The 20,767-nt window shown below is 40.5% G+C and overlaps 1 protein-coding gene across 2 annotated transcripts in view; it reads right to left on the bottom strand.

The window, feature by feature from the left end:
• Positions 1 to 20,767, bottom strand: part of tsc22d2 (TSC22 domain family 2) — a 94,481-nt gene that overhangs the window by 43,614 nt on the left and 30,100 nt on the right. Inside the window, exon 2 of one of the 2 annotated variants that reach the window (XM_020519204.2) lies at positions 11,699 to 11,770. The exons of the other annotated variant lie outside the window; for it this stretch is intronic. Coding sequence (XP_020374793.1) covers positions 11,699 to 11,770 — 72 coding nt within the window. The remainder of the gene's footprint in view (positions 1 to 11,698; positions 11,771 to 20,767) is intronic. 2 annotated transcript variants of the gene reach the window in all.

Here is a 20,767-nt window from a genome sequence, read left to right as displayed (position 1 = left end):
TTCTGAATTCCAATGGATATAATCCCAACCTACTCAGTCTCCCCTCATAAGCCAACCCCCTCAACTCCGGAATCAACCTAGTGAACCTCCTTTGCACCCCCTCCAGTGCCAGTACATCCTTTCTCAAGCAAGGAGACCAAAACTGCACACAGTACTCCAGGTGTGGCCTCACCAGCACCTTGTACAGTTGCAACATAACCTCTCTGCTTTTAATCTCAATCCCTTTAGCAATGAAGGACAAAATTCCATTTACCTTCCTAATTACTTGTTGTACCTGCAGACCTACCTTCTGTGATTCATGCACAAGGACACCCAGGTCCCCCTGCATAGCAGCATGCTGCAACTTTTTACCATTCAAGTTTTTTACTATTTTACTTTTTACTATTACTCCTACCAAAATGTATGACTTCACATTTATTTACATTGTATTCCATCTGCCAGACCTTTGCCCACTCACTCAATGTATCTATGTTCCTCTGCGAAGTTTCACAGTCCTCTGCACACTTTGCTCTGCCACTCATCTTAGTGTCATCTGCAAACTTTGACACCCTACACGTGGTCCCCAACTCCAAATCATCTATATAAATTGTAAATAATTGCGGTCCCAACACCGATCCCTGAGGCACACCATTAGTTACTGACTGCCAGCTAGAATAGCACTCATTTATCCCCGCTCTTTGCTTCCTGTTAGTCAACCAATCCTCTATCCATGCTAATACTTTACCCTTAACGCCATGCATCCTTATCTTATGCCGTAGCCTCTTGTGCGGCACCTTGTCGAAGGCCTTTTGGAAATCTAGGGACACCACATCCACTGGGTCCTCATTGTCCACCTTGCTCATAATGTCTTCATAGAATTCCAAAAGATTTGTCAAGTATGACCTGCCCTTCATGAACCCATGCTGCGTCTGCCCAACAGGACAATTTCTATCAAGATGCCTTGCTATTTCTTCCTTGATAATAGATTCAAGCATCTTCCCCACTACAGAGGTTAAGCTAACCGGTCTATAATTCCCCATCTTTTGTCTACTTCCCTTTTTAAACGGTGGCATCACACTTGCTGTTTTCCAATCTGCTGGGATTGCCCCAGAGTCCAGCGAATTTTGGAAAATTACCGCCAGAGCACCTGCTATTTCTCCCGCCATCTCTTTTAGTACCCTGGGATGCATTCCATCAGGGCCAGGAGACTTATCAATCCTTAGCTCCATTAGCTTGCCCAACACTACCTCTTACGTAATAATGATTGTTTCCAGGTCCTCACCTACCTTCGTCTCTTTGTCAATTACTGGCATGTGATTAGTGTCCTCCACTGTGAAGACTGATACAAAATACCTGTTCAATGCCTCGGCCATTTCATCATATCCCATAACTAAATTCCCCTTCTCATCCTCGAAAGGGCCAACGTTTACTTTAGCCACTTTTTTTCATTTTATGTATTTACAGAAACTTTTGCTATCTGTCTTTATATTCTGCACTAGTTTTTTCTCACGTTCTATCTTACTTTTCTTTATAGCTCTTTTTGTGGCTTTCTGTTGACCTTTAAAGTTTTCCCAATCTTCTAACTTCATGCTGTTTTTGGCCACTTTGTATGCCTTCTCTCTCAATTTGATAGCCTCCCTTATTTCTTTAGACACCCACAGCAGATTACCCCTTTTCTTACAGTCCTTCCTTTTCACTGGAATATACTTTTGCTGAGCGCTTTGAAAGTCCTCCACTGCTCGTCAACTGTCCCACCATAAAATCTTTGTTTCCAGTCTACTTTAGCCAAGTCCTCCCTCATTCTATTGTAGCTCCCCTTGTTCAAGCACAGGACCCTGGTATTGGATTTTACCTTCACACTCTCCATCTGTATTCTAAATTCAACCATACTGTGATCACTCCTTCCAAGAGGATCCCTAACTATGAGGTCATTAATTATTCCTGTCTCCTTACACAGGACCAGATCTAGGATAGCTTGCTCCCTCGTCGGTTCCATTACATACTGTTCAAGAAAAATATCACGGATACACTCAACGAACTCCTCCTCAAGGCTACCCTGACCGAGCTGGTTCGACCAATCTATGTGTAGATTAAAATCCCCCATGATAATTGCCGTACCATTTTTAAAGGCATTAGTTATTTCTTTGTTTATTACCCGCCCAAATGTGATGTTATTATTTGGTGGCTATAGACTACGCCTACCAGTGACTTTTTCCTCTTAGAATTTCTAATTTCCACCCAAATGGATTCAACCTCATTCTCCATAGAAGCTATATCATCTCTCAGCACCGCCCTGATGTCGTCCTTGAATATCAGAGCTACACCACCTCCCTTACCTTCCTGTCTGTCCTTCCGAATAGTCTGGTACCCTTGGATATTTAACTCCCAGTCGTGACCATCCTGTAACCATGTCTCCGTAATGGCTACCAAATCATATTCATTCGCGATGATTTGTTCTGTTAACTCATCAACCTTGTTACGAATACTACCAGCATTCAGGTAAAGTGCCTTTATGCTAGCTTTCTTACCCTCATGATTTCCAACATCTCTAATAATATCTCCTGAACGTTTTCTGGGTCTCTGGATTAACGGTCCAATGATAATACCACTAGGCCATCGCCAGCTCACTGATTTAATCCTAGGATCTTAAAAAGAAGTGGAAAGTAAGATAGATGATGCATTGGCTTTAAATTTTCCAAAACTCCCACATTTAGGGATGGGCCCTTTAGACTGAATGATAACAAATGTAACTACTTTATTCAGAGACAGAAAGCAGGAAACAACAGGCCATCTAGTTTAATTTGTGTCACAGGGAACATGTTCTTAGCCACAATAAAAAAAGTTTGATAAGACATTTGGATAAGTTCAAAGCAATCAGGTAGATCAACATGGTGTTGTAAAAGGGAAATTCTGTCTCACCAATTTCTTGAAGTTCTTTGAGGACGTACCACAAAGAGAAGAGTAACTAGGGATGTACAGCACTTAGATTGCCAGAAGGTTTTTGATAAAATGACACAAAGATCATTGAAAATAAAAGCTCATAGAATTTTAACAGCACAAGAGGCCATTCATCTCATCATGTCCATACTGGTTCCTGAAAGAGTTACCCAGCTAGTGCCAATCCGTCTAAATTCATCACTTTCCAATACATATCCAGCTCTTTTGAAACCTCACATAGAACTTGCCTCCCAAACTGTATATTCCAAAACGAACACCAAAGTAACGAAATATCTCATCTTAATCCTAGCTCTCTTGCTAACAATCTTGCAATTGTAACACTTAGTTATTGACATACCAATTAGTGGAAACCGAACATCATTCTTTACTCTGTCCAAATTGTTCATAATTTTGAACATCTCCACGAGGTCACCTTTTAATCTCTGCTCCAATGAAAATAAGCCTAATTTCTCTAATCTTTCCTTGTATCTAAAGTACCTCATTCCTAGTATCATTAAAGTGAATCTCCTTTGCACTCTCTCCAGGGCTTTAACATCCTTCCTTAAATAAGGTGCCCAGAACTGAACACAATACTCCAAACGTGATCTGACTAATGATTTGTAGAGTTGTAGCATCACTTCCTTGCTTTTATACTCTATGCATAAACTCAAGTGTCCTTTAAGCCTGAACATGCTTCAACTTGCCAGGCCATCTTCAGAGTTATGCACAAACCCCAAGGTCCTTTGGCTCTTGCACTCCCCTCAAAGATGTACCATTGGTTCTGTATGTCTTCCGTGTATTGACATGAAGATTGATAATTTAACAGGAAGTGGAGGTAGGCATAGATGGGCCTTTTGCTGCTTGGTAAGATGTAATATAAGCGTGTGCCACAGGGATCAGTGTTGGGACCTTAAATGTTTACAATTTATATGAATGACTTGGTTTGAAGAACAGATGGTATAGTTGCCAAATTTGCAGAAGACACAAGATAGGAAGGAAATTCAAGGAAGGACATTATTTCATTGGAGGCAGTTCAGAGAAGGTTCTCTGGGATGATCCTGGTATAGAGGGACTGTCTTATGAGCAAAGTGTAAACACGTTGCAACTCATTGGAATTTAAAAATGAGATGTCATCTCACTGAAACACAGCATTATAACAGTGAGAGGTTGTTTCCCCTTATGGGGCAGTCTTGGACCACAGGGCACTGTCTCAGAAAAAAGAGGCATCAATTTAAGGCTAAGAAAACTTGGAACTTATTTTCCCAGAGGATTGTATCTCTTTGGAACACCTTCTCACAGAGCTGCAGGGGCAGAGCGCTTGTGAATATTTAAGGGATAAATTGATTCTTGACCAAGTAGGGGCTTCAAGGGTTACAGGGAAAAGGCAGGAAAGTGATGCGAGGAGGGTCAGATCAGCCACAATCCTACTGAACAACAGATCAGACTTGAGGGGCCGAATGCCTACTTCTATTTATACAGTCATACAGCATGGAAACAGGCCTTTCAGTCCACGCTGGCCATGTTCCCAAACTAAAATAGTCGCACCTGCTTGCGCCTGGCTCATATCGTCCAAACCATTCCTATTTATGAATTTATCCAAATTTCATTTGAATGTTATTAAGTGCCCCAGCATCCACCACTTTCTCTGGAAGTTCATTCCACACGAGCCACACTGTAAAAATACAAAGTGCCCCTCATATCATTTTTAAATCTTTCTCCTCTCACCTTAAAATATGCCCCGTGGTTTTGAACTTTCCGACCCTTGTCATTCACCTTATCTATGTCTCTCATGATTGGAAAAAACTCAATAAAAGGTTACCCCTCAACCTCCTATGCTCCAGTGGTAAAAAGTCTCATCCTATCCAGCCTTTCCTTATAACTCAAACCCTTCATTCCTGGCCACATCCTGGTAAATCTTTTCTGAACTCAGTTTAATAATATCCTTCCTATAACCGGGTGACCAGAACTGGACCTTAGTACTCCAGAAGGGGTCTCACCAACATCCTGCACAACTTCAACATGACATCCCAACTCCGATACTCAAAAGAACTGAGCAATGAAGACAAGCATACAAAATGCCTTCTTAACCACCCTATCTACCTGTGACACAAATTTCAAAAGAATTACATCCCCGAATCCCCAGGGTCTCTGTTCTACAACACTACCTAGGGCCTCACCCTTAAGTGTAGTTCTGTCCTTGTTTGTATTACCAAAATCCAACACCTCATATTTATCCAAATTAAACTCCATCTGCCACTCCTCAGGCCATTGCCCCAATTGATCAAGATCTCTTTGTAATCTTACATAACCATCCTCACTGTTCACTATACCACCAATTTTGGTGTCATTTGCAAACTTGCGAATCATTCATATAAATGACAAAAGTGGACGCAGTATCAATCCCTGTGGAACACTGCTGGTCACAGGCCTCCAGTCTGAAAAACACCCCTTCACCATCACCCTCTGTATCTAATTGGCAAGGTCACCCTAAACCCCATATGATCTAACTTTACTAATAAGTCTACCGCGTGGAACATTGTCAAAGGCTTTGGTAAACCTCAAATTAACATTTACCGCTCTGCCTCTGCCTTCATCAACCTTTTTGGCTACTTCATTAAAAAACTCAATCAAGTTTGAGAGACACGATTTTCCTTTCACAAAACCATACTGACTATACCGAATTAATCCTTGCCTCTCCAAATGCATGTTAATCCTCTCTTTCAGAATCACCTCCAACAGCTTACCCACTGATATCGGACTCACAGGTCTGTCGATTCTAGGCTTCTCCTCACAACCTTTCTTAACAATGGCACAAAATTAGTCACTCTCCAGTCCTCCAGTACTTCACTTGTGTTTATAAATGATAAAAATATTTCAGCTAGGGGCCTCGCAATTTCCTCCCTAAATGCCCATAATGTCCTGAGATACACTTGATCAGGTACTGAAGATTTATCCACCTTTAATGTTTTCTAAGACCTCCAGTACTTCCCTCTTCTGTAATGTGAACTGTTTGCAAAAATTCAATATTTATTTCCCGGAGTTTGAAGGTAAGTTGTGAAGTGGACTTAAGGAGGCTTCAAAAGAGATACAGATAGTTTAAGTGACTGGAAAAGGAACCAATAAATGGAATATAATGTGGAAATAAGCAAAACCACCCATTTTAAGGAAGAATATAAAAAACACTATCTAAATGGTAAGAGACTCCAGTCCAATTTGGGTTTCCTAGTGAATGGATTGCAAAAGGCAAGTATCCAGGTACAATAATTAGGAAAACTAATAGAACGTAATCATTTACTGCAAGGTGAATTGAATACAAATGCAGAGGGTTATGCTTTTCAGCTATACAAGACACTAGTAAGACCACATATGGAGCACCCTCAGAATTTTGTATGCTTGAATAAGATAACTTCTTATTCTTCTAAATTCCAATGGATAAAGGTGAAACTCGTTCAAAGTTTCCTGATAAGGTAAGCCCATTGTGATTGGTAGGGTCAAGTCAACCTTCTCTGAACCACTTCCAACTTCAATTTTACCCTTTTCAAATAAGGTGATCAAGACTGCATACAATACTCCAGGTATGGACTCAACAATGCTCTGTACAGTGGCAGTAAAAAACTTCCCTACCCTTGTACTCCATTCCTCTTGCAATGAATGACAACATTCCATTTTCAGGAAACAGGTCTTACAAGTAAGAATTGTAGTGAAAGGCCTCATGTGACCAGCTATACACAAGAAATAAAGGTTAAAAGTAATACATTTATTTCAGTTACTGCCTTCTCAAAATATAAAAGCTGAACTACCAGAGTGACGACACCAATATTTTGAGTTGCTATTTTAGTTCTACCTCATTTTAAAGTTTTTAAAAACTTTAACATTGTTAAACACTGCTAAATAGAGACAGTGTGGCTTCAAAGCAAGCACTACTTTTACAAATCAGCTAATTTACTGAAAAGCAAGCACCCATGAATCATATGCTGCTCCATTCACATTATTTCTATTGCGTTTTATCTGTGATTTATCATGGAGGACTTTTAGATTTCCTCCTTAAGCTCTTGACCTTTTCTCCCTTTCTCATCAATAAAGCAGAAAGGTCAGCGAAATTAACCGAGTATGAAAGTGACTAAACTCAATTTTAATAATAAGACCTCAAGTGCAGTCTAGGTAGACATCTTATAAGTAGGACACTAGATTGCTTGTTCATTGCAAAAACTGCTTTTATTGATTTAAATTGGCATCAGTAGGCCAGTCAGCCCCGAACTTGTTCTGCCATTCAATGTGAACTTAGCTGATCTGTGGTCTGAACCAACATACCTGCCTTTGGCCCATATCCCGTAAGTTTGCGTAACAAAAAATTCCCCCAAATTTTAAATTAACTGATGTAGCATCCACTTGTGTTTGTGAGAGAGAGTAACAAATCTCTACCATCCTGTGTGTAGAACTACTTCCAAACATCTCTACTGAATGGCTTAGCCCTAATTTTTAGAATATGCCTTAGTTCTAGAATCTCCAAGCATTGGAAATAGCTTATCTTTGTTTAACCTGCGTTTTCCTGTTAATATCTTGAAGACTTTGATCAGATCACCCTTTAACTTTCTAAATTCTAGAGAAAACAGCCCTAATCTGTATAATCACTCCTCATAACTTAACTCTTTCAGTCCAGGTATCACTCTTGTAAAACTATATTGCACTCCCCTCCAAGGCCAATATATCCTTACAAAAGTGTGGTGCCCAGATATGCTCACGATACTCTAAGTGGGGTCTAACTAGGGTTTTGTATAAGTGCAGCATAACTTCTGCATTGTTGTACTCCAGTCCTCTAGACATAAAGGCCAGCATTCCATCAGTTTTCTTAATTATTTCTGCATCTGTTTGTGTCATTTTAAAGATCTATGCAATTGAACAAACATCCCCTCCCCCTAAAGTCCCTTTGGACATCCACTATATTTAACTTCATGCCAGCCAGAAAGTACCCTGATCTATCCTTTTTTGGTCCAAAAGGATAACCTCACACTTGCTTACCCTGAACTCCATCTGCCACAGTTTTGCTCACTCATCTAGTCTTTCAATACACCTTTTGAAATTTTATGCTATCATCTACTATTTACAACGCCACCTAACTTTGTGTCATCAGCAAATTTGGATTAACATTACTTTCAATGTCATTATTCAAGTTGTTAGTAAATAACGTGAATAACTGAGGCCCTAACGGATCCTGAGATAACAAGGTGTAGAGCTGGATGAACACAGCAGGCCAAGCAGCAGAGTAGCAGGAAAGCTGACGTTTCGGGCCTTTTTCGGAAGGGTCCAGGCCCGAAACGTCAGCTTTCCTGCTCGGCCTGCTGTGTTCATCCAGCTCTACACCTTGTTATCTCGTTCTCCAGCATCTGCAGTTCCTACTACCCCTATCACTTTCTTGTAGGACACCACTGGTCACACCCTGCTGTTGTGATTACATACTCATTATCTCTACTTTGTCCACTGCCACTCAGCCTATCTTCCAGCCATGTCAGTAATTTGCCCTCAATTCCACGGCCTTCTACCTTTGTAGAGTTTCTTCTGTTTATATAAATAATCTCCTTAGGCATTTCCCTATCCACTATCTTAGTCACCACATCAAAAAATTCAATGAGTTTTGCCAGGCACAACCTATCATTAATCCATGCTGGTACTACTTGATGAACTAAAAGTTTGAGGTGTTTGGGTATCCCATCCTGATTATAGACACCAATAATTTCCCAGGTGTTAGGCTAAATGGTCTATAATTCCTGGTTTTCCTCTTTTGCCCTTCTAAAAAGTGATATTTGCAACTTTCCAAACCAGAGGGACAACTCGTGCATCTAGGAAACTGCCAATTTGCCCAGTCATCGACAATATCCCACTTTCAGTCTTTAGTTGACCAACACTGCTCCTGACCACCTGCTTTCTGTTTATGGAACTATAGAAGTTGTTACTCATTTTGACATCCCGTAAGTTTCCTTTCATAATCCCTTTTAGTAGCTCTTAAATGCTGCTTAGTGGGCTTTGTATCTTTCTGATTTGGCAAGATCTATACTGCTTTCTGCATTTTTCTAAGCCCTTTCTTTTAGTTTTATGCTGTCTCTTAACTATTTAGTTGTCTGTGGTGGTTTTTTTTTAAAACTATGAATTCACGTGTTTCCCTCACAGGGGTATCACATACAGTATAGTATGACTGCTGAAATTACAATTAAACAACTTAAATAAATGGAAATTTTAGATTAGCTGGGAAGACATTGCATCCCCATTTAACCACGTACTAAGATAGCTAAGGTTTATTAAAATAACCAATTAGTCAACAAAACAGTCAATCAACTAGAAAGTCAACTTCCAATGGCATACCTAGTATATAACAGAAGATGCATATTCATAGACAGTAGAAAACTCAGGATTTGAAAATTATTGACAAAGCAATATCGGTGTTCAAAAACTGCAACGACAAACGTTTCCACACAATAACACTCAGCAAAGCAATTTTCAAACCGATTGCAACCACCCTCATCCAAATAATTCACTAAGTTTAAGAATCTTTTAGAGTACGATGAACGTTTTCCTCTGTTTAACAGGGGCATGCCTTCTCACATGAAAAGATGCCATACAAATGGAAATTGCTACTTTGTCATCTAAGGAGGAGTGATAACTGGATAATTATTCATGACATAACACGTATGTTCTACAGTTCCCTCTAAAATTGGTAGTTATATTACACCCTTCCCACAACTCAAGTGGCTACTCCAATCGTAAAATACAAAGTTACTAAGTTCTTGTTTCTGACCACTATTATGGGATCTGGTAATACTTTGATCACACACTTAACTGCAGTACCATTCTTCAGATCTGACTGTTCATTTCTTCTGGTTTCCATGTTTGCATACAAAAAAAGTGATGATTGATGAAAATTCCTCAATCCTGCAGCGGATCTTGGAAAAATAAATCAGGACAGGTTTGTTTACTGTAACTGCATTTACAAAATAGTTTGGAGCTACCCATTTACAAATCACAAGTTACACCTAGAAGGAGGAAAAAGATGCAAGATCATAAAATACACAAGTGGACTGCACATAATCTGCTTAAAAAGGACAATGTCAAATAGCTTAAGCCAAACAAAATATTTTCAAAAACATGACCTTTAAAAGATTAAAAAAGATGGTGCTGACTTTAGAAAATAAGATGGAACAGTGTTGTAGCAGAATTCTAGTAGCATTTGAAGTGTTTGCACTACTCTGTGCCCCACACAAGCATTACCAGGCAGTGAAAAAAAGCAACATTTGCAGAGGTACAGTTATTTCTTATGGTATAGCTTTGATGCTGAACAAAGCAAGAGAAGGAAGCTACAATGTAAGAATTAGTAATGCAGCTTTTCAATGGCCATCTCAAACAACAGATTAGCTAATGTGAAAATAACACCCATTAAGAATGTTTCTCGCCAATCTTTTTATAAAGTTACAAATTTATCACTTTCTACTGCTTGATCAGTGCTAACAGTGACTACAGCAGAGCAGTAACACCAGGTATCCTAGCATTGGCTCCATCACATAACAAGTTATCATAGTCCAGAAGACCATTCAGCTGTTCCCCTCAGACAGCAAAGGAGGGTGTTGGTTTAAACAGGAGGGGAGGTCTTCAGTGAGGACAGGCTGAGGAGGGGCATTAATGGTGACCTCAGCCAGTATCAGAAATGAGCTGTAGCAAGTAAACAATGCCTATTACAATCAGCAGGTATCTACTGTCTCCCTAGACTGTGTAATAAAATGTAATTTTTTTTACATGGGTTCCCCCTTCGAAGTTCAGCATGAATATTAAAGTTCTTACTTGAGACACGTATGGCACTTTTCAGCAGACTGTCAGCAATAACAATACAGTGAACCATAGAATAATGGTACATGTTTCTGCTCAATTTTTCAAATGATTTTACAAATCTTTAAATGGGCCCTTAAGGGAGAAAACCTTCCCTATATTGAAAAGGGAGAAAAAAATTCTAAAATGCTCACACACTTTCTTGATGTCAAAACAGAATTTGGCAACTGAACAAATGGAAATGAAAGCTGTACTTCAACTTTAGAGTGATCCACCATCAGATTAGGAGGAAATGGTGTAGTGCGAAGGTTACTAGCCTAGTGACACAGAACCTCAGGCTAATGTTATCATGGCAAATGGTGAAATATGAATTCAATAAAATATGGTTTTAAAAAGCTAGCCTAATGATGACAATGTAGCCATGGTCAATTGTCACAAAAAATGCATCTTTATTTACTAATTCCCTTTAATGAAGGCAATCTGCAATCCTTACCCAGTCTGGCCTACACGTGACTCAGATCCATTATGGTTGGCTCTTAATTGCCTCTCTGAGCAATTAGGAATGAGCAATAAACACTGGCTTAGCCTGCAACTTCTACGTTCCTAGAATAAATTTTAAAAACTTGTAACACTGCTTTTAAATTGTGTCAACGTCAAAACCTCACACTTGTAACCTCTCGGGGGGCAGAGACCTTGCAGGACAAGCGTGTTTTCTCCTCTTTGCTCCCATTCAGTTGGACGTAACTTTGCTTGAAAAGCTGACTAGACGAGGCAAAAGTTTCGAGTAGCTTCTGATACTAGTTCGAGGGCCCTTGCTGTAATGCCAGTGCCCTGGCAACATTTGAAATGACTGCATGTGTGGGTCAAACTGCACTTATTCTTGTAGCTAAGTGGTTGACGAGAAACCAGAACAGTGCAAAGCAAACACATGCATACTACTGCCTGTATGCACTTTCACGTACAGTCATACCTATCGTAGAAGTTCTTTGCATCCCGAGACTTGTTTACAGGGAAAGCTCGGTAGAAAGCAGCAGATGGATTCCTGTATGTTTCAAGAATCAAAGATGGAAACAAAAGAACAGTAAATAAAACAAAAGTAATCAGAATATAGATCAGATAAATTTTACCCAGAATTAAATTGAATAGCATATTTGACAGAGCAGAAAGTATTACTAGGATATGACAGCACAAATGATTGGGAGAGGAGGGTGGGAGCAGTGAGAAATCATTAAATTCTAGATCAGATCGTTACCCAAATGTTAAGCTATTTTAGTAATAGGATAATAGAGCATTATGCCATACAGCATTTCAACAGTAATCGATGTCACAAACGTCTGTAGTGATCTTTTTCATATTTGAGAACAATCCTTAATTCATTGCATCAAACATTTGCGTACAGCTAAGTAAAGCATTGGTAGTGCCTCTGCCTCTGGACCAAGAGGCCCATGTTGAAGTCCCACCTGCTCCAGAGGTGTATAATAATATTTCTAAACAAGTCGAATAGGACATATCTATAAACAACCAGTTACGTTGTGTTACTTGACAGAACAACAGATTCAACCTTTTAGCAAGTGTTGGAGCCAAATGCTCTGAAGATGTGTGACTGGCATGATTCAAAGTCATCTTTTAACATAACATAACATATCCAGGCACATCTTACCCATGTGTTATAAGATACAAGTGGATCATTCCTTACAACTGGATACCCCACTAGTTTTCTATATTTCAGGCAGTGGTCTCCAAACTAAAAACTGGAAGGAAACCTGTATGACTAGCATAAATGAAACTGTACACAATTGCAACCTCCCTTACATACACAACCAGAATTATGGAAAACAGCCAAGTTCATTTCAAGACAATTTAAGCCATGGAGTTTTCTAATTGCTGCAATCAATGGTGACGTTACTGCCAAGAAGTAAATTGGTCTTGCAGAAAGGATGGACTCCAACAGTTAAATCCTTGCCCCACCAACAAGGAAATGGTGACCTACATTCATCAAAAAAATTGAGCTAAATGTTTAAAATTGGGAAGTTATTGTTGACATTAGGTCTCTTTGGCTCCACATGAAGCTATAGCACTTCTGCTTTTGGGAAATAGATCATGCTCCAAATTTTCTTCATTTAAGCTTACTGAAAGCGTAATAGCCCTAATATAATTTTAACATTATTACTTAGGATTATATGGATCACATGAAGCAATGGTCCTAATAATAAAATAAAAACCAAAAGAACTGAGGATGCTGTTTTAAAGGGCATCAGTGAAAAATACGGGTTTTTCGCAACAGTCAACAATGGTTTCATGGTCATCATCAGACTATCGATGGGCTGCATGGGCCCCACTTATGCCTGTCTCTTCATGAGGTAGACGGAACATTCCTTGTTCCAGTCCTATTCCGGCTCCCACTCAACTCTTCTTCTGATATGTCAATGATATCATCAGTGCTGCTTCCCTCACTTGTCCAGGATTGGACAGGTTTAATTTCACTTCCAATTTCCACCATGCCTTCACTTTCACCTGGTCTCTCTCTGACTTCTCCCTTCCCTTCCTCAACATTTGTTTCCATTTCTGGGGATAGACTGGCCATTAATATCCACTATAAACCCACTGACTCCCACAACTACCTGGGCTATACATCCTCGCACCCTGTTTCCATTCCATTCTCAGTTCCTCCATCTCCATCACATGTTCAGATGAGGCCAACTTCGACAAGGTAATGTTGAAATGTCCAGCTTCTTCCTCAACCAACGATTCCCAGCACGATTGTCAGTAGGGCCCTCAACTGGGTCCAACCCATCTCTTGTAATTCTGCCCTCACCCCTTCTTTTCCCTCCCACAACAGCGATAGAGTTCCCCTTGTTTATCCTAGCATCCCACCAGCATCGACATCCAGAAGATCGTCAGCCGCCATTTCCGCCACCTCCAGACACATACCCCATCCCATCCCGCCCCACCACCTCCCCCCCAATCCCCCCACCCCCACCCCAACTCCCTTGTCTGCCTTCTGCACGGACCATTCCCTCTGGGGCACCCTGGTCCACTCTTCCTTCTCTCCCAACACCTCCCCACAGCACCGTCCCCTGCAACCAAAGGCGTAACACGTGCCCAGTTACCTCCTCCTTCACCAGTATCCAAGGGCCCAAACAGTCCTTCCAGGCGAAGCAACACTTCACCTGCACTTCCCACAATCTAGTCTACTGCAGTCGTTGCTCACAGCGTGGTTTCCTCTACACTGGGGAAACGAAGCGTAGACTGGATGACAGCTTTGCAGAACATCTACATCCTGCCCACAAAAAAAGACCGAGCTACCTCTTGCCTGCCACTTCAGCACACCACCCTGCTCCCTGGCCAATACCTCAGTCTCAGGCTTGCTGCTGTGTTCCAACAAAGTTCAGTGCAAACTGGAAGAACACCACCTCATTTTCTGCTTGGGTACCCTGCAGCCCTCCGGACTCGATAATTTTAGGGCTTAAACTCTCCCATGTCCTAGCCCCGTTACCCCACACACCAGGCCTTGTTATCACAGTCTACCATTGCACACCACTTATTGTTAGTCACTAACAGTCCCCATTAACAGCTATTCACCCTTCTAGCTAGACCGTTATCAACTCCTTTGTCTATCCAACTGCTCTCCTCTCTCTTTGGGTTCTGTCCCCAACTATTGTTTACTCCTTACCCCCTCCTCCTCCCGATCTTCTTCAAATAAACCGACATTTTCCTCGCTACCATCAATTCTGACGAAGGGTCACTGGACCCGAAATGGTAACTCTGATTTTTTTTTTCTTCACAGGTGCTGCCAGACCTACTGACCTTTTCCAGCAATTTTTTTTGCCCCAATAATAAAGCTGTGTCAAAGTCTCATATACCCAGTTTAGCATCTGACAAGTTTTTATTCTGTAATGCAGTTTTGTTGTGGGCCTGGTGACTCTATACGTCCTATATATGAAAGCCAGATGTTATCTTGATCTAGTGTCAAAATCTTAGAACAGTATAAACCATTATGGTAAATTGCATCAAATAGTGATTATGTTGCAAGATGAGATTTGGTAGGATGCCAGGTACCTGCAGTTATCTACTTACAGCTACCATTACTTTCTACATTTGATGGTTCCTCTAACTTTCAAAACTTAAGGTTTAAATAGCTGATCAAAATTTAAACCTGTATTTTAAAGAAAAGACCATCCAAAAGAGAATCATAGAATCCCTACAGTGTGAAAACAGGTCCTTTGGCCCAACAAGTCCACACTGACTCTTGGGCAGCCCACCCAGACCCCATAACCCACCTAATCTACAGATCCCTGAACACTATGGAAAATTTAGCATGGCCAATCCACCTAACCTGCACATCTTTGGGCTGTGGGAGGAAACCAGAGCACCCAGAGGAAACCCACACAGACACAGGGAGAATGTGCAAACTCCACACAGACAGTTGCCCGAGGCTAGAATCGAACCCGGGTCCCTGGTGCTGTGAGGCAGCAGTACTAACCACTGAGCCACCATGCCGCCCCTAAAATATTGGTCACATGAACCAAATAGGATCCTGATCTTAATGTACATGATAAATTTAATAGAGTGACTTAAGAAATCTCCTGTCAGAAAGGAAAGGCCATCTGTTCAAGCACTTCCAACTTAAGTGCATTGATCATTTTGGGGCAACTTCAGTACCTTGCAGACTTGATCAAAGAAACCTTGCTCTACTAGGGAACTTCATTTTTAATCAGCATAGTAATGTCATTACCGTCTACAATGCCACCGAGTAATCAGGGATGGTAAATATATTAGGATGACTTTTGAAATCATCTTTTTCCAATAAACACCAGATTTCAATAATTTATTAGATGTATAGAGTTCCTGACCGTCATCAATATTGGCCTGTTACAGATTAGGATGATAGATTACTGAATTATGTTAAACTGTTGAAAAGGCAAAATAAGGTATAATGTCCCCTGTGAAGAAACTGAAATGGAAGCTGAATGATAAAGGCCAATCTGACCTTCTGAAAATCAATGCAAACTAGTAATTCTGTCCAAAGATTATTTTTCAGTTTAATTTTAGCTACCATTGGCGTTACCATCATTCTTAAAAAAAGTGATTGCTTACTCAAGCCAGATGCTGCACATTGTTAGCAAATCAAATTACATACATCAGTTCTCTTCCGGAGAAAACTCTTCAGTATAAAAACTGGAAAACTTGGAATACAAGTTCAGAAACCGCAGTTTAGCTGAGACAGCAAATGAAAGGCATGAAATAACTCGCACCACTGTTGGTTCAGTTACCTGGAGACACTTTAGTCAACATTCCTCATCCAGTAATTCCCAAAGTTAATCGTGATTTGGGCAGGATACACAGCCAAAAAGCTTTTGCCCCCTTCTGCCTTCCTTCCTAAGGCCACCACTGCATAGTATCAAGTCAAACTTCATTATATTTTCATTGTAATTTAAGTTCTGCACATCATGATGCCATACACTGCCTCAGTCTGCCTTCAATTCAAAGCCATTTAATTTCAAATAGTTCCTCTTTATATTCATTTACACCATCCAGGCCAACATTCATTTGGCCCCGAGGAGGAGTTGATGAGGCCCTTTCTTCATTCACTGTAGTCCTTGGGAGGTCAGTGGATCCAAAATGCTGCTAGGAAGGGAGCTGAATTGATAAATCCAGTTCTTTAACTAATATTGCTTAATTCAAATTATTGGGTAATTCAAATTATTTTAGCATGAAAAGCATTAATATCAGAAATATATTATGCAAAAGGGACTGCTTTTCACTATATCTAGACAACAGCTAAACATTTGAGGTTAAATTAGTTTTCCATCTTCACATTCGTGGCTCCCAAGCCATCCTCCCTCTTTCATGCCTTCTCCATCCCTTGCCATTCCATCCTTCCTGCAAAACATTTTCCGTTGACCTGGTATAAACAAATTTCATCCTAAACTACCTCATCCCATGTGATCTTTACCAGGTCAGATTAATCTAGCTGCCTTTCAAATATGAAGCAATTAAAGCATTCTTTTTTCCACACTTCTCATTAAGATTGGGTCACAAAGTAACAATATCAGTTATAGAACTGTGCCACTCAAGAATGGATTGGCAATTCTTGGTGACAGATGTTTAACTGTGAATGCCAGGTGGTCTTCGACAAAATGATAAACTTTGGATGACCGAGAGAAGGTGTAACTAAAGGTGCCTGACGATCATCACAAGGAGAAACACTGAGATCTAGTGGTCATGTCACTGCAAGTAATCCAGTGGCTCTGGTTAATGCTCTGGGGAAAGGGATTCAAATTCCACGACTGGTGGAATTTAGATTCATTCAATATATTGAAAACTAGTGATGGTGGCCATGACAACAACCATCACTGACATACCAAGTTTATATCCTTTTGCAGATGAAATCTGGCCTTATCTGATCTGGCCTACATGTGGCTGACTCTTAAATGCCCTACCAAACTTCTCACTTTAACTAGGGATGCAACAAATACTAGCCTTGCCAGAAGTGTCCACTGAAAATATAAAAGAAAAAAATCTGCAAGCATCAAAGCACTTCAGTGTATAGGGAATCAAGACTCAAATTCAGCACTGCCATCAAAAAGCAGTTAAAAATGTTTTTACTGATTACTAAGAATTTGCTTTTGGCTGAGGTTATTTTACCATTCTAATATGCTAACAGCTAGCACCCATCATGACAGGAACAAGTTACATTCGTATTTGATCTTTTGATAAGCAAACCGATGAGTAATACAAAGGCGAAGGAGGTCACCAGGACATTCCTGAATACTCGCCGACCAACATGATTTTGCACAATTACATTTGCAAATAACCACATAGGTCATATGTCTTTTGACAATTCATTCTTGAAAGACAAAAACCTCATACAATGCTTCTCAAAAGCAATAGATAGAAATTATTCTTGCCACCAACCAACTGAACAATTTTACAAGGGGAAATAAAATCTCTTGTGATAACCACCAACCAGCACAAAAACTGAAAGACCAGCAAGATCTGCTGCACTCTTCTGGTTCCAATTGTTTAAGGTCATGGGCAGTGAAAGAGAACAGCTGTACAGTTATAACAAAACCTAATCTAAGCTATTTAACCCATGGTAATTTTTAAAATGGTCATATTTACTGCTTTTGGGGCAGATCCTGAATCATCTGAAAATACAAAGTTACTGCATTTGGAAACTATAGCAAAATTTTGTTACACATTGACTGAAGCAAATTAACTGAAAGATTTACACTCTTCTCCCAGTTCACAATTTCATGACTAAGGAAAAAGCTAAGCTAATTGCAGTAATTACTCTTTCCTGTAAACAAGATTCAGGTCGGACACAAGCTACCTTTATTAGATTCAATGGAGTTAATCACTCTCAGAAGGGTCAAGTGTCACACTGTCTGATATCATCTTGCACAATAATGTAAGATGGGGAGGGTGGTGTGGTACCAATAGCAGCATCCCTTTGTGATACAGACTGGATATTGGTATTAGTTGCTACTAATGCCTCGAATCTGAGGACAGACCTACTGAACACTTGGTGAAACAAACCTATGAATAAAATGATAAATTGCTTTATTTGAGGTGCATACAAAGAAGTTAAGACCTAATACACACATTTTCCAACCACATACATTCATTAAGATGTACGACAACACTCAATCATAGAAACGTAACAGAATAACTGCCATTAGGTCCTTGTTCAGACTGCCCCCTGTTACGAAAGCAGCTCAGCTAGTCCCACACACTTTCCCTTTCCCAGTAGTCATGCATTTTTTTTTGCTTCAGATAATTATAGAATCATCTTTTGGAAGCCAAGATTGAAACTGCCTCCACTATTCAGTCAGATATTCCAGAAAATCTAACCACTCACTACTTACAAAGTTTTTCCTCATGTCACATTGCTTTTTACAAATCACCTTAAATAGTTATCCTCCAGTTCTTAACCAATGGAAACTACCCATTCTGTTCAGGCCCCTCAATTTTGAACACCTCTATCAAATCTCCTCTCAACTTTCTCTGCTTCCAAGCAAACAACCCCTGCTTCTTTCCACAAATGAAGTTCCACAGCTCTGGACCCATTCTCAGAACTCTTTTCTGAACTCCCTATAAAATCTTCCAATTATTCTTACCCCAAAGTGAGATGCTCAGAATTGAGCACAAAGGTCCAGTTGAGGCTGAACAAATCTTCTATAAAGGTTCACCATAGCGTCCTTGTTGCACTCCATGCCACTATTTATAAAACATATGAACCCATGACCTTACTAGACATTTTGTCAACATGCCCTGCACTACGAAAGATGTACGTCATATCCTCAGGTTCATGGGGAAATGCAAGAAAATGGACGCAAGGAGTATTGAATCAACTGTGATCCTACTAAATGGTGGAGCAGGCTTGAGGTGGCAAATGGCCTACTCCTTTTCCTATTTCTTACGGTCTTATGATTCACCCATTTTAGAAATGTACCCTGAATCAACCAGGTGAGGAAAGTTGGGATGGTTCCCTTCCTACTCATTTCGAACTTAAAAAGGAAGCACTTGCCATTTCACTGTGGAGTGAAGCAGTTAACTTGCTAAGTATAAATAACTGGTCAGAGGTTTTCCTGAGTTTAACAAATATGGGGTCAGTTTCATTATCACAGATAGAATCATAGAAGATCATCGAATCCCTAGTGTGGAAACACGCCCTTCGGCCCAATAAGTCCACACTGACCCTCAGAGCATCCCACTTAAACCGATCCGCCTAATCTACACCTCCCTGAACACTTATGGACAATTCAGCATGGCCGACCCACCCAGCCTGCACATTTTTGGACTGTGGGAGGAAACCGGAGCACCCAGAGTAAACCCATGCAGACAAGGGAAAAATGTGCAAACTCCACACAGACAGTCACCCGAGGGTGGAATCGAACCAGAGTCCCTGGTGCTGTGAGGCAGCAGTGCTAACCACTGAGCCACCGTGCAGCCCATTAGGCTGAACCAGCCCAGATTAAAAAGCATTAAAAGATATATCCTGACATCTTGCAACCCATGCACATGCATACAGTTGATCCACACTTGTGAAAATACAAATTACAGACTAGAGGTGGTTAAGTGTGGCTAAATGATAGCCCAGGGTAAAATAAAGGGCGGGGGGAAAAGAAAATCAAGAAAAAAAAGTGTTCTCGGTCTATTGTTGGATGTTTTGTCCAATTGTTGACATCCAAAGACTTGGGTTCTCAACTGAAAGTTGAAATTTGTAGCTGGTTTCCTCTTTTACTGCAAAGGCCGGTGTGGAAAAAGAAAAAAGTTATTTGGCTGACTGCAGGAATAGCAAACAAGGCATAATCTTAAATAAATAGGGAGACAGTGCAAAACAAGTGACAAGCAAACTATCCATCACAGCTGCTGGTGCTCTTCTGCTAAAACCAATGTACTACAAACACATAATTTGCCTTATCTTGCCACTGTCCTGAGGGGAGGATCCAAATCAAGGTGTTGTTCACATATTCCAAAAGGTAGCTCGATTAGCTAGTGTGAATACTTAACCTTGACTATTGTTTCATCAGTGACTATTATGAATAAAACGCAAAATATGGTGGATGCTGGAAGTCTGAAACAAACAGTGCTAGAGAAACTCACGTCTGGCAGCATCTGTGGGGAGTGACCCAAAGTTAACATGGAGTCTTTGTTGACTCTTCTTCAGAACTGAATTAAAGTAGTATTAACTGTTCCTCTCCACAGAGATAGTAAGAACTACAGATGCTGGAGTCAGGGATAACACAGTGTGGAGCTGGAGGAACACAGCAGGCCAGGCAGCATCAGAGGAGCAGGAAAGTTGACATTTGGGTCCCAACCCGAAACATCACTTTTCCTGCTCCTCTGATGCTGCCTGGCCTGTTGTGTTTCTCCAGCTCCATAATGTGTTCTGTTTCTCTCCACAGATGCTGCCAGACCAGAGTATCTCCAGTATTCTCGGTGATTAAATTAAATGTCCTACTTCCAACAGCAGAATCTTAGGTGCTCATTCCCCTATTAATGGCCCAGGAGATGGAGTCTTGCATATTGG

This window comes from Rhincodon typus, chromosome 13, assembly GCF_021869965.1.
Source record: "Rhincodon typus isolate 14 chromosome 13, sRhiTyp1.1, whole genome shotgun sequence".
Classification (NCBI taxonomy): Eukaryota; Metazoa; Chordata; class Chondrichthyes; order Orectolobiformes; family Rhincodontidae; genus Rhincodon; species Rhincodon typus.
Note: the sequence above shows the minus strand (reverse complement) of the source record. Positions and strands in the feature narration are given on the sequence as shown.